This window comes from Sinocyclocheilus grahami, unplaced genomic scaffold, assembly GCF_001515645.1.
Source record: "Sinocyclocheilus grahami isolate Dianchi unplaced genomic scaffold, SAMN03320097.WGS_v1.1 scaffold184.1, whole genome shotgun sequence".
NCBI lineage: Eukaryota > Metazoa > Chordata > Actinopteri > Cypriniformes > Cyprinidae > Sinocyclocheilus > Sinocyclocheilus grahami.
In genome coordinates, this window is record NW_015505363.1 from 474365 (window position 1) to 487063 (window position 12699).

The 12699-nt window shown below is 37.9% G+C and overlaps 1 protein-coding gene across 1 annotated transcript in view; it reads left to right on the plus strand.

The window, feature by feature from the left end:
- LOC107594491 (anoctamin-1-like) overlaps positions 1–12699 on the plus strand; it is a 47376-nt gene that overhangs the window by 16209 nt on the left and 18468 nt on the right. Inside the window, exons 3-9 of the mRNA XM_016284559.1 lie at positions 744–1061; positions 5994–6092; positions 6187–6338; positions 6690–6744; positions 7159–7210; positions 8872–8927; positions 9036–9077. Coding sequence (XP_016140045.1) covers positions 744–1061; positions 5994–6092; positions 6187–6338; positions 6690–6744; positions 7159–7210; positions 8872–8927; positions 9036–9077 — 774 coding nt within the window. The remainder of the gene's footprint in view (positions 1–743; positions 1062–5993; positions 6093–6186; positions 6339–6689; positions 6745–7158; positions 7211–8871; positions 8928–9035; positions 9078–12699) is intronic.

Consider the following 12699-nt stretch of genomic DNA (forward strand, 5'->3'; position numbering starts at 1 on the left):
TTTGTCATTTCTCCGATCACAAATGCAGACATGGTTTTATGTTTACGCGGCGCAATGCAACGCCACGCGTAAAAAGACAGTATAAGTCATTATAATCCGTAATTATGTCCCCACTGGATGCAACGAATGCCTCGTTTATAATGGGTTTTCATGTTTTTGTCTCGTCGCTCCAGCCGGGACAAGGCATCACAATATGTAAGGGGCGTAACATTTCCGTCACACGCTTGAGGTATTCGGCCAATCACAACGCACTGGATAGCTGGCCAATCAGAGCACACCTCGCTTTTCAGACCGATGAGCTTTGTAAAAATCGAGGCGTTTCAGAAAGGCGGGGCATAGAGGAGAAACAATAATGTACAGTATGTGGAAAATAATGTGTTTTTTGAACCTTAAACCGAATAAACACATTTCGTTACACCAAATACACAAAATAACGTTCTTTTTAGCAACATCATATGACCCCTTTAATATTACTAGTGCATTTATTTTTGGTTTATAAGGTTTGAGGTTGAAGGTCAGAGTTAGCATCATGATTTTGTTATTGTGAAGTTATTTTTAGATCCCATTATCACTTCTGTCCATATAATTTTTTATAATCTCTTCATCTATTTTAAATAAAATGTCAAAAGATATTTACTTAAAATCATATAATAATCTACTAATGCAAATTAGTCTCTTATTAAAAAAAAAAAACTATACAAATGCATATAATACTCTTTTATGAACTGTTTTTTTTTTCTCAGCTCCGGAAAGCTCAGCAGGGAAATGAGAGACCAAAGGACCCAAAGCTGTGGCCGTACTTCCAGGATGGCTTAAGGCGGATAGATTATGTCCTCACCTACCATGTCCAGAAGCCCCAGAGCACTCGCAAACAGTCATCCAAGTCCTGCTTGTGCTGCAAATTCAGACGTGAACAGAGCAACCCACCTGCTCATGAGGACCCTGAACTCGCAGCCCAGGAACAGAGGCTGGATTACCATGACGATGACCAGCGCCTCCGCAGGGAGGAGTTTGAGGAGAACCTGCGTGAGATGGGCCTTGAGATGGAGAGAGAGGAAGGGGTGAGTCCCATTGTGTTTTCATTTACAGTAGTTTCCATGAAAACCTGGGATTTGTAATCTAATTTTACATAAAATTTATAAGAAATTTTTCAGATTCTGCACTATTTATAGGTGAATTGCATAAGCAAATTTGTGACATTAACCATATGAACTCCTTCAGATGGTTAAATGTCAGATATTCTTGCTTCCACTGAAGCTTAAATGCTCTTTGGTTTATTCTCAAATCATACTGAAAAATCATACAATATGATCATTAGGTTTGACACCAACTTGTGAAGTGCTGCTGTCAAATGCCTGAACTTCATGTTCAGTTTTCAATTCAACTTTTTGCTAAAATTGTTGTATGGGGGAAAAAAATTAATAAAAAGTACGTACGTAAATAAATAAGGAAGGAAGGAAGGAAGGAATTTAATTTAATTTAATTTAATTTAATTTAATTTAATTTAATTTAATTTAATTTAATTTAATTTAATTTAATTTAATTTAATTTAATTTAATTTAATTTAATTTAATTTAATTTAATTTAATTTAATTTAATTTAATTTAATTTAATTTAATTTAATTTAATTTAATTTAATTTAATTTAATTTAATTTAATTTAATTTAATTAATTTATTTTTGCAATGCCTCCGGGCATTTATTTAGGGCATCCAAGACCAAGTCCTACCTACTTGAATAGGGAAATCCAAAATTCTTAAAAACTGCTTACCACACTCACATTTAAATTACGTCATCTGACATCAAATCTGACATTAACTATGCCATAAATGTTGTTTCTAATGCCTAAATAGCATTAAAAAAAGCGTTTATTTTAGGCTGGACCAGCCAATGGGCATGTGCTGTCCTATGCACATGTCCAACCTAAACCCATGTCCTATGATGCTTTTATTTAGAAGATGGGAAATATTCTACCATATTGCAATTTTTTTAACTCCATATTATCGTTATCTAACTTGGTGTGAACAGGCCTGAAGTCTTTGATTGAATTAGAAAACTGAAAATAGAAGGATTTTTTTTAACCATAGGTATATTTGGGAAACTAGGAGACATTAAAGGTCCCATGACATGCTGCTTTTTGGGTGCTTTTATATAGGCCTACGTGGTCCCTAGTACTGTACCTGAAGTCTCTTTACCGAAATTCAGCCTTGGTGCAGAATTTCAGCCACTACGAGCCAGTCCCACAATGAGCTTTCCTTAGGACGTGCCATTTCTGTGTCTGTAGCTTTAATGCTAATGAGGAGGAGAGAGGCGGGGCAACTGCCATGCTTCGCTCGTTCGCAAGCCATGATGTCTCAAGGAAAAAAAATATTGTGCTCGCCTCGCACGGTAGTAGCTCATTTTCTCATGGGCGGGCCAAATTCTCTGGGCGGGCAAAGCAGAGAAAGGGGAGGTAACCTTTCCCCGTATGACGACATAAAGGGAAGATTCCAGATTGGGCCATCTGAGCTTTCATTTTCTCAAAGGCGAAGCAGGATACCCAGGGCTCGGTTTACACCTATCGCCATTTCTAGCCACTGGGGGACCGTAGGCAGGCTAGGGGAACTCATATTAATGTTAAAAAACCTCATAAAGTGACATTTTCATGCCATGGGACCTTTAATGATTTCACACATTAAACCTGGTAAATTACCATTAAAATTGCCGAATTTACTTTACTGGTGAGTAACACAACATTTCATTTACATTAATTCATTTAGCATATGCTTTTTTCCAAAACGACTTAAAGATTTGACTTATGCTCTAGCTTGTTTCCCAATCTAGCTTTCAAATAAACCTCCCATTGTATACTATGTGTATTGCTTGCTCTGTGATGAATTGTTTATGTTCCACTATTGTGCACTTTGGATAAAAGCACCAGCTAAATGCATAAATGTACCAGTAATTTTGCACCTCCTAACCTGGTATTTCTCAAAAGGGCTTGTTCTCATACATGGACTCTAACAGTAATTTAAATTTGCCAGTAATTTTCCAGAAAATACTATGTGTGAAAGTGCCCACTGTGATGTGCTTTTTTGTAAGTTTCAGTCACCAAGGCTATAATCTCAGCTGGAATTGAGCCACTCTGATAATGATAATGTCCACCCACTGAGAGATGCAACCATGCACATCAACTCTAGCAATGAAACTAATAAATTGGTTTGTGAGCAGCTCTTTGCCAACATTCGCTGTAATGTGGACCAGACTTCATGTAGATTTTCAACAGTCTGGACTCTTGAGACTGTTGTCCTCGTGCAAATGAAATCCAAAGACCAGTCAGTTCAAATAGCAGTATGTTTGCGGCTGATAGATTCCTTTAATCTTAAATATTGTGTATTATGACCAGTTATTTTTCTAGCTTTTAAAATTAATTCAGGTTTAAGTGATTCATTTATACAGCAGCATAATCATTCCCTGTTGTTGACCCAGAAACACTTCAGTGGTGTGGAGAACTACACTAACAGTGTTATTTGTCAGGTATCTTCTCAGTGACGTTTCCCAGTGAAATATGGAAGAACTAGACTCTTATTTTTTATTTTCATGTTTATTTTGGGAGAAGATTGTGGAAAACATAGTCAGCTTGTTGAAATGGTAAAGCATCATGGAGTTAAAGAGTTGTCACCCTTAGGATACATCAACTTATTTCTCTAAATCGTTCCCCAGTCCCACTAACACTATAATTGCTGATTGTAAGAATTAATTCATTTGATTGTTGGCAATCATGAAACAAGTTCACACTTACTTTACTGTGTAATGCTACTAATTTGCAGTTTTAGTATGATTAGCGGTTTGTCTTTCAAGCTTAACTTCTATAAATCCATGTTATTTGCTTTGATGTTCGCAGACTACAGGAATTGAACTTTCTCCACTGTGCTGGATGTTCTCATTGACAGCTGAGCCAGAATTAGGTGAAGAGGTCTTAGTGGACTAATCATCAACAAAGTGTTTATTATGCAGAGGATAATAAACTGAAGTATTATTCTAAAGGACCAAGATTTAGCAGTTCTGTGAAAAAGTCACATGAATATTATTGCTGAACCTTTAAGGGGTCATATAATGTTGCTAAAAAATAACATTATTTTGTGTATTTGGTGTAATGAAATGTGTTATGCGGTTTAAGGTTAAAAAAACATACTGTACATTATTGTTTCTCCTCTATGCCCCTCCTTTCTGAAACGCGTCGATTTTTACAAAGCCCATTGTTCTAAAAAATTATGGATTATAATGACTTATACTGTCTTTTTACGTGCTGGACTCCACTTCGTCCACGGTGAAAGCCGATCCGGCGATCCACAGCGCAAAGTTGTTGTATTTCCTCAGCAACCAGCACGGATCAGCTCTAGGCATGACGAAGCAGATATCGTCCTCTTTTGGAAGACCAAACAAAGTAGTTTCGCTTTCACAATGAAACATACAGCGTCTTCACGACATGGCGGCAGCGGCAACAACAATAGTACAACGAGAATAAAAGTTACGCCTTCTTTCTTTGCGTGAACATTTGGGTGGCATTATGCAAATCTTCCCACATAGTGACGTAGATATGTGTGGGTGTGTTAGAACGAGCCGTTTTAGGTAGGCGTGGTTAACTCTTAACTTTTATAAAGAATATCTCTTTGGATTTGAGACTTTAGTCTTTGCGACTTTACAGATCTTCTTTATGCACCAAGAGCTTGTAACACTCCAAAGAGAAAGGAAAAATTGAAATCGCATCATATGACCCTTTAAAGAATCGTATTATTCCATCTCGGACCCAACTTTGTGCCAAAAACAATATTTTTCTCTCTATAAAATGGATCACTATGTTTTTTCCCATAACTCTTGAGCTTGACAAGGCCAATGTGAATGTAAACATAATGAAATACTGATAAGACTATTAGAAAAACTTGCTCTGTTTAAACCATGTTGTCAAAAACAGTGATGTCACTCCCCTAAACATGATGTCATAAAAGATTAAAGCGTTGGGTTTAGAGAGGGAAATATAAAATACAAATGTTCTGAAATCTGTTTTATTCTAAAAGTTATTTTGTTATATATCACTAAGTTGTGGGAACACATTCACAACTAAAATGGTACCATGTCAAGATGTGATTGTTCATTTAATTGGGGTTGAATTAGGCTTGTAAATACTTGAATATAATGTAGTCTATGAGTAGAAATACCTGTTTATGTCGTACTTCGCTGAAAGCAGTGGCTGGGATTGAACAGACTGGGTCAGACCTTATGTGTGGGATGTGAGTTATAACAAGAGTGGGTCATTTGAAGCAGATCTTACATAACCCTCTTTTCAGCTTCAGAAAACCAAGAGAGAAGTCCTTCTCTTCTGAGATTTTTTCTTCATTTCCGTGAATTTATTTTCTCTCAAAAGGTCCTCCGTGAACAAGGAAACCTAGTGTGTTAAACCCTTGAAAAGAGATCTTGTCCATTTCTTGAATAGTTTATGAATGGTTTGCATGTTTATCTTTCAGAATACCATGAATGAACGATATTGATAGTAGTGCTTATCAATATTAAGCATCACTATTAATATCACTCGTAGAGTTAGTGATTTGAACATACCTTGAACCCAGGAAATTAATATTGTATAAGTTGTATAACTCTCACACCATTTGACAAACACACGTGAATGATATTTACTGTAAAATTGTCAATCTTGGTGAAAAGAGGCGCTACTACTTTCTTGTGAATATTGTCTACCATACAATAAAACAGGAAAACCATTACATGAGTTTAGATGGACTCGGGATGGACCGACCCCTGTGTAGGTGCCAGAATACCATAGAGACTTGGGGGTGGGTTTTTTAAACTCGGGCCAGTAAGCAACCACGCAAGTTTTGCCACTGCAAACACTACTCATGTTTTTTTTTTTTAAATGCAAGAAAGCCAGTGATATGTGCTCTAACACTATCTGCAATATCAGATATGTTGAGGCCATGTCTCTTTATCTTTGTTTTTCAGAATAAAATACCAGGTGTGGGATTCTTGAAGATCCATGCGCCTTGGGAGGTTCTTTGTCGAGAGGCAGAGTTTATGAAGTTAAAAATGCCTACATTTAAGGTATTTGTTATTTGTATCTTATCACGTGATAAAGAGAATCTGTGTGTTCTACACAAGCATGATGTACTCTGCTGTGCTATCATGTCTTTTTCAGAAATATGAAGTCAGCCATGGAAGCAGCATTGTAGAGAAGGTCAACATGTTTATGCAGAAAGTCACTGCACCCTTGCAACCTAACGTTGGGGAAAACCGGATGGAAAATGTGAAACACCTCTCCTACCCGTTCTCACGAGAAAAGCAGCATCTGTAAGTCTATAGTCATTCATGGCCACACTTAAGCTCATGTTTAAGATGATTGCTTACCTCACAACTATTCCTCACATCCAACATTGAGTACAATGAATGAAAATGATCAGAAATGATTTTGCCAAATGCTATTTTTACTGTAGAAAACAATACGTGATTGTTATGAATGTTCAAATTAAAATTCAAGTTAAAGTAGTGAAATATGAAGGATGCTCACTAATAATCCTCTGAAAGGCAGTGTACTGTAAATGTGCCTTTTGTTTTTACAGCCCTATGGTATATTATTGCCTGTAGAATTGAATAGGGAGGCACAAAACAGTCAATTAAATGACCCTTAGTTTCTTTTCACAGCTTTGATTTATCAGACAGAAATTCCTTCTTCGACAGCAAAACCAGGAGCTCAATAGTAAGTACCAGTCCCTTTTGAAAAGCGTTTTGCCTACCTAGTCAGGGACGATTTAAGACCAAGTGTCATTTATCCCCTGATTTGATTACCAAAGGGCCTGTGTGGCTCCACACCAAAATGTCAGTGACGTCAAAGTTGTTCTTTTTGTGGACAATGATTTCAGTCACTTGATCTGTCAGCTGCCTCTTACAATGCTGTCCAACCTCCGATTGATTTTCTCAGCAGGGTTTATTTATTTATTTTTGCTATTTTAGGTCTCTTAAAGGTATCCTGTGGTATTTAGAACTTTTGTTGACTACTATTTAATGTCATTTTAGTTACGTTTTGAGTCTAGTATATCACCAAGAAGGAATACTATTTATAATAATCTTTATTTATAATCATCTTTATAAACCTATTTCTAATCATCAACAGGTGTATGAGATTTTAAAGCGAACAAAATGCACACGGGCTAAGTATGTCATGGGTAAGTCTCAGTTTCTTATTTTTGCTTGACAAACTAGCGCAAATCAACCTGAATCCCATCCAACATTGTTGTTGAATTTAAATGTTATCAAAAATCAATGGTAACACTTTATTTTAGAGTGTCTTTGTTACATGGTACATGTACTTACTAAAGTAGTAACATTAAATTATACATAATTATAACAAACTAACAGTAAACCAAGCCCTAATTCTAACCCTATAGTAAGTACTTGTTACTCATGTAATATTACTCATTACTTAATTGTTTAATTACACTTTAACAAGGACATCTTAAAGGGGTCATATGATGCAATTTAAATTTTTCCTTTCTCTTTGGAGTGTTACAAGCTCTTGGTGCATAAAGAAGATCTGTAAAGCTGCAAAGACTAAAGTCTCAAATCCAAAGAGATATTCTTTATAAAAGTTAAGAGTCAGCCACACCTACCTAAAAATCTAACACGCCCCCACATACCTACGTCACTGTGTGGGAAGATTAGCATAACGCCGCCCAAATGTTCACGCAAAGAAAGAAGGCGTAACTTTTATTCTTGCTGTAGTATTGTTGTTGCCACCGCCGCCATGTCGTGAAGGCGCTGTGTGCTTTGTTGTGAAAGCGAAACTACTTTGTTTGGTCTTCCAAAAGAGGACGATATCTGCTTCGTCATGCCTAGAGCTGATCCGTGCTGGTTGCTCAGGAAATGCTTCAACTTTGCGCTGTCGATCGCCAGATCGGCTTTCACCGTGGACGAAGCGGAGTCCAGCCCGTGGTTGTCACATGTGGTTGCCGCAGGCATCACAATATGGTAGGGACGTAACATTTCCGTCACACGCTTGAGGAATTCGGCCAATCACAACGCACTGGATAGCTGGCCAATCAGAGCACACCTTGCTTTTCAGACCGATGGGCTTTGTAAAAATCGACGAGTTTCAGAAAGGCGGGGCATAGAGGAGAAACAATAATGTACAGTATGTGGAAAATAATGTGTTTTTTGAACCTTAAACCGCATAAACACATTTCATTACACCAAATACACAAAATAATGTTCTTTTTAGCAGCATCATATGACCCCTTTAAAATGAAGTGTAACTAAGGTATTGCTGTCTTGCAGTTGAAGCGCAGTTAGTTGTGTAAAGTTTGAACCATAACGTCACCAACACAACTTTAAATGTGCACAAATAATGAGCAAACAACTCACACATAACCCTGCCCCTAATATCCAAGGACAGTGATTGGTTGAATAGATTGGTGATTCACGAGTATACTTTAGGGCTGTTCACACTGTGCTTAACGCAGGATTATCTAAACCCCTCTTTTAACCCTGGGGACCCTATGTACATTTCACACTTGTAATTTAGTAGCAGGGTTAGCACCGCAAGAAACTTGATGCAGAAACTTGATGCAGTGATGGGATGCTGTGCATGCATACTTCGCAACTGACAGTCATTGGTGACGGAAGTGGTGACAGAAAATGTGAATTGGAGTAAAGAAGAGACTGTTTATTCTTTCCTTTACAGTCCACCAAAAGGTCCATTCAAAAGGAAAAACCTGATTTACCCAAGCTTTAGAATAAACATGTGTTAACTATTGCATTTGTGAAAAGCCCTTTTGTATTTACAAGCACAACAATAATCACTCAACTCGACTGAATTTCATGTTCACAGGAATCAGCAGTCTACTGGGCAGTGGTATCTACACAGCGGCCTACCCTTTGCATGATGTGAGTGACATAATATTTTGTTTTCTTTTGTGTACAAAGATCCTTTCAATTCTCTCCAATTGATTGTTCTATTTCTTGTGTAAGTTCATTTGATTATTTTAATTACAGGGCGATATTGATGGCATAAATGCTGACGCAAATGACAGAAAGGTAAAAGACATTACAATACATACTTATATCTTAGACTTCAGATATTTTAATCTCACACTTATTTTTGAAACAAAACGTGTTTCGAACCTCTATTTGCATTGGGCTACATTCAAACTGCATGCCTTAGTGCTCAATTTAGATTTTTTTTGCTCAGGTCATTTTTTTTGTCTGGCTGTTCACATTATGTTTTGATACGTGAATATCAAATTTGAGTGTGAACTGAAATGACTATGTATAAATGAAATACGGCATGCAAAGTTTTGACATGTTAGATACACAAAAACAGCTGCCTTTGTACCTAGGGTGATAGGAGATATTGAAGGCATAAGTCAGGGATTTGCAAAGCCCAAATGGTGCCTGCAGTAAGGTTTCCAGCATACAGATGAGAACAATCAATAAGCTATATAAAGGGATAAATTATTTAATTCCGGTCTGTGTTCTTCACTTTACCATCTGTTGAGAAAAGAGTTGTTATCGTTGAATCCTCTCTACATCTGTTCTCTAAAATTGTTTAAAAATTCAAAAAAAAAAAAAACATTTATTTTCCTCTGAATATTTCTTAAACCCTGTTTCACCTGGTTAGACACTTTTATGGCATACTGTAAGAATGTGGTAATTGATTCTCATATTGACTGCTTAAGATATAATTAAACCCTATTAATGGGCTCAAGAAACTTGAGACGTAGCTTGTGTAGAGGAGACCTGGTGAGACTTTGGACGTGCCTGCAGCAAGCTCAGAATAATTGTCAGGTCACCAAGGCAACAGGATCATTTCCCACTTCAGCCATCTGTGAGCAGCTCTCTTGCAGGCTTGCTGTTGAGTGGGAAGTGTAGCCCTTCTCAAAATAATGTATAACGGTGATTTTCAAGAACTAGAAAAAGAGTCAATGTTTCAGTTTTTTTTCACAACAAACCTCAAGGGACCTTGGAGAGAGTTGGAGTTTTGGTGTGTTTAGTGTGTTTACTACTGTAAGATCTGCGTGCAAATACAGTATATGCTAGTGTTCCTGTAAAACATAGCTTAGTAGGTATATACGTCAAGTGCTTTTATTGCGCTGATTTTATGCTGTTCTTTTTCACTTTTTATTCATCAAAGAATCCTGAAAAAAGTATCACAGGTTCCAAAAAAGTATTAAGTAGCACAACGGTTTCCAACTTTGATAATAAATCAGCATATTAGAATGATTTCTGAAGGATCATGTGACACTGAAGACTGGAGTATTGGCTGATGACATTTTTGCACTGCATCACAGAAATAAAATATATTTTTAAGCATATTCAAATAGAAAACCATTATTTTTAATTGTAATAATATTTCACAATTTTTGATCAAATAAATGCAGCCTTGATGAGCATAAGATTCTTCTTTAAAAACATATTACACAATGTCTATAAAGTTCACTTCTCTCACAAATTTGCATATAGCAAGTAAAGATTTCAAGAATACATTCACTTTGTTTATTTTGAGTAATCTATATGAATAAAGCAGTATAATCCAAGTCTTCTGAAGAGACACAATCATTGCTTTATATGATTAAATCAGGCTTTTATTCAGATATAAACATTGATCCGCTTAAACGTGCCTGCGCAGTTGAACCAGTGATGTTTGTTCTCGCTTGACAGACAAGCACATTTCTTCCTCAATAACTAGTGAGGTTTTTTTCTCATGTATCAAGCAAGTACGATTGAGCTGCAGTAAAAATAGCTGTCTGGGGCAACCGTGGAAATGGCAGGTAGCACAGTTTGCTAATCCATCCATTAATTAATTTTATACTACTATAGTATTTATTAAAATACAATTCATATCAAGTTTATGCATTTTTTTTAAATATGTAACAAACATATTTTATTTGTTACTGTTGTTCAATCAATCAATCAGTTCAATCAATTTACTTTATTGCACAACGAAATTGTGTCTGGTGAGTCTCAGTTACAAACTAAACAAAAGAACCAACAACTTAAATCAACCAACAATAAATAACAAACAGCAGCAGTTACAGCAAAATAAAGTGCAAATTATGTCATTAGCTGGAGGGTGTATAGGCAGGTGGTGTAATGGAGGTCACAGCTCTTGGAAAGAACCTGTTTCTCAGTCTGTTTGTGTGTTATCATGGCCCTGTATCTCTGCCCTGAGGGCAGGGGCCAAACAGTCTATGACCCCGGGTGGGTGGGGTCTATGGCAATGTTTTTGGTCTTCTTCTGGAGGCGTTCTGCATACACCAAGTCCAGATCTGGAAGTGGATTCCCAAAAATCCTCTGTGCTGTTTTAACCACCCGGGCCAAATCCTTCCTGTCCTGTGTTGTGCAGCTGGCATACCACACAGTCACACAATAGCATAGGATGCTTTCTATGGCACTCCTATAGAAATGTATCAGCAACCGAGAGGAGAGTCCAGCCTGCTTCAACTTCCTGAGGAAGAAAATACTTTGTTGAGCCTTCTTCACCAGGTGGGAGGTGTTCAGAGCCCAAGTGGGGTCTGCTACCCAGAAACTTGATGTTCTCGACACGCTCCATTTCTACCCCCTGTATGAGCAGTGGTGCATGTGCTGTCCTTCCAGACCTTCTGAAGTCCACAATAACCTCCTTGGTTTATTGGTGTTCAAAACTAGGTTGTTTGCTGAACACCACAGGGCCAGGTGATGGATCTCCTTTCTGTAGAGAATCTCATAATTGTCCGATATGAGACCCACTACAGTGGCGAATTTCACAATAGTATTGGAGGCATGGATAGGGGTGCAGTCATGTGTGAAGAGAGCTGGACTGAGCACGCATCCCTGCGGAGTGCCTGTGTTCAGAACGAGGGTAGAGGATGTGTTATCCCCTATTCATAAGCACAGTGAGGTGGACAGGCCTAAATTGTAGAGTTTCTGTACCAGTTTGTGTGGGATTATAGTATTAAAAGTGGAGCTGAAGTTGACAAATAGCATCCTGACATATGTTTTTGACATCTCCACATTTGAAAGGGCTGTGTGGAGTGCTATGATGTCTGCATCCTCCGTTGATCGATTTCCCCGGTAGGCAAACTGGAAGCTGTGTAATTCAGGAGATGTAATGTTCTTAATGTGCTGCAGAATAAGCCTCTCTAAACATTTCATAACAACAGGGGTCAGAGCCATTGGGCAATAGTCATTGAGGCAGGTAACCGCTGACCTTTTAGGCACAGGTACTATAATGAGGCAAGCAGGGACAACACTGAGCTGCAGTGAAAGGTTAAAGATGTCTTGAAATACTCCTGCAAGTTGGTCTGTACATAATTTCAGTGTCCGGCCCCGCAGCCTTGGTGACATTGATTTTGCTCAGTGCAGCTTTCACCTAATGACACTGAAGGATGAGATTCCACTGCCACTCTTCTTCAGGCTGGGATAGCTGGACCGTCTCTTCGCCACCTTGTGAGCCGCATCCTCTTTTAAACACTCCCCAGTCAGTGCATTCGAAGCAGTCCTGAAGTGCTGAAGTAGCCTCCAGACTCCAGACTTGTATGGTTTTGAAAGTTGGTGTTGATCGACAGATAAGAGGTCTGTAGGCCGGTGTCATTTCCAGCGAGATGTGGTCTGACATGCCAAGATACAGAGATGCTGCAGTTTTATACGCCCCTGGAATGTTCGTATAGACCTAATCCAG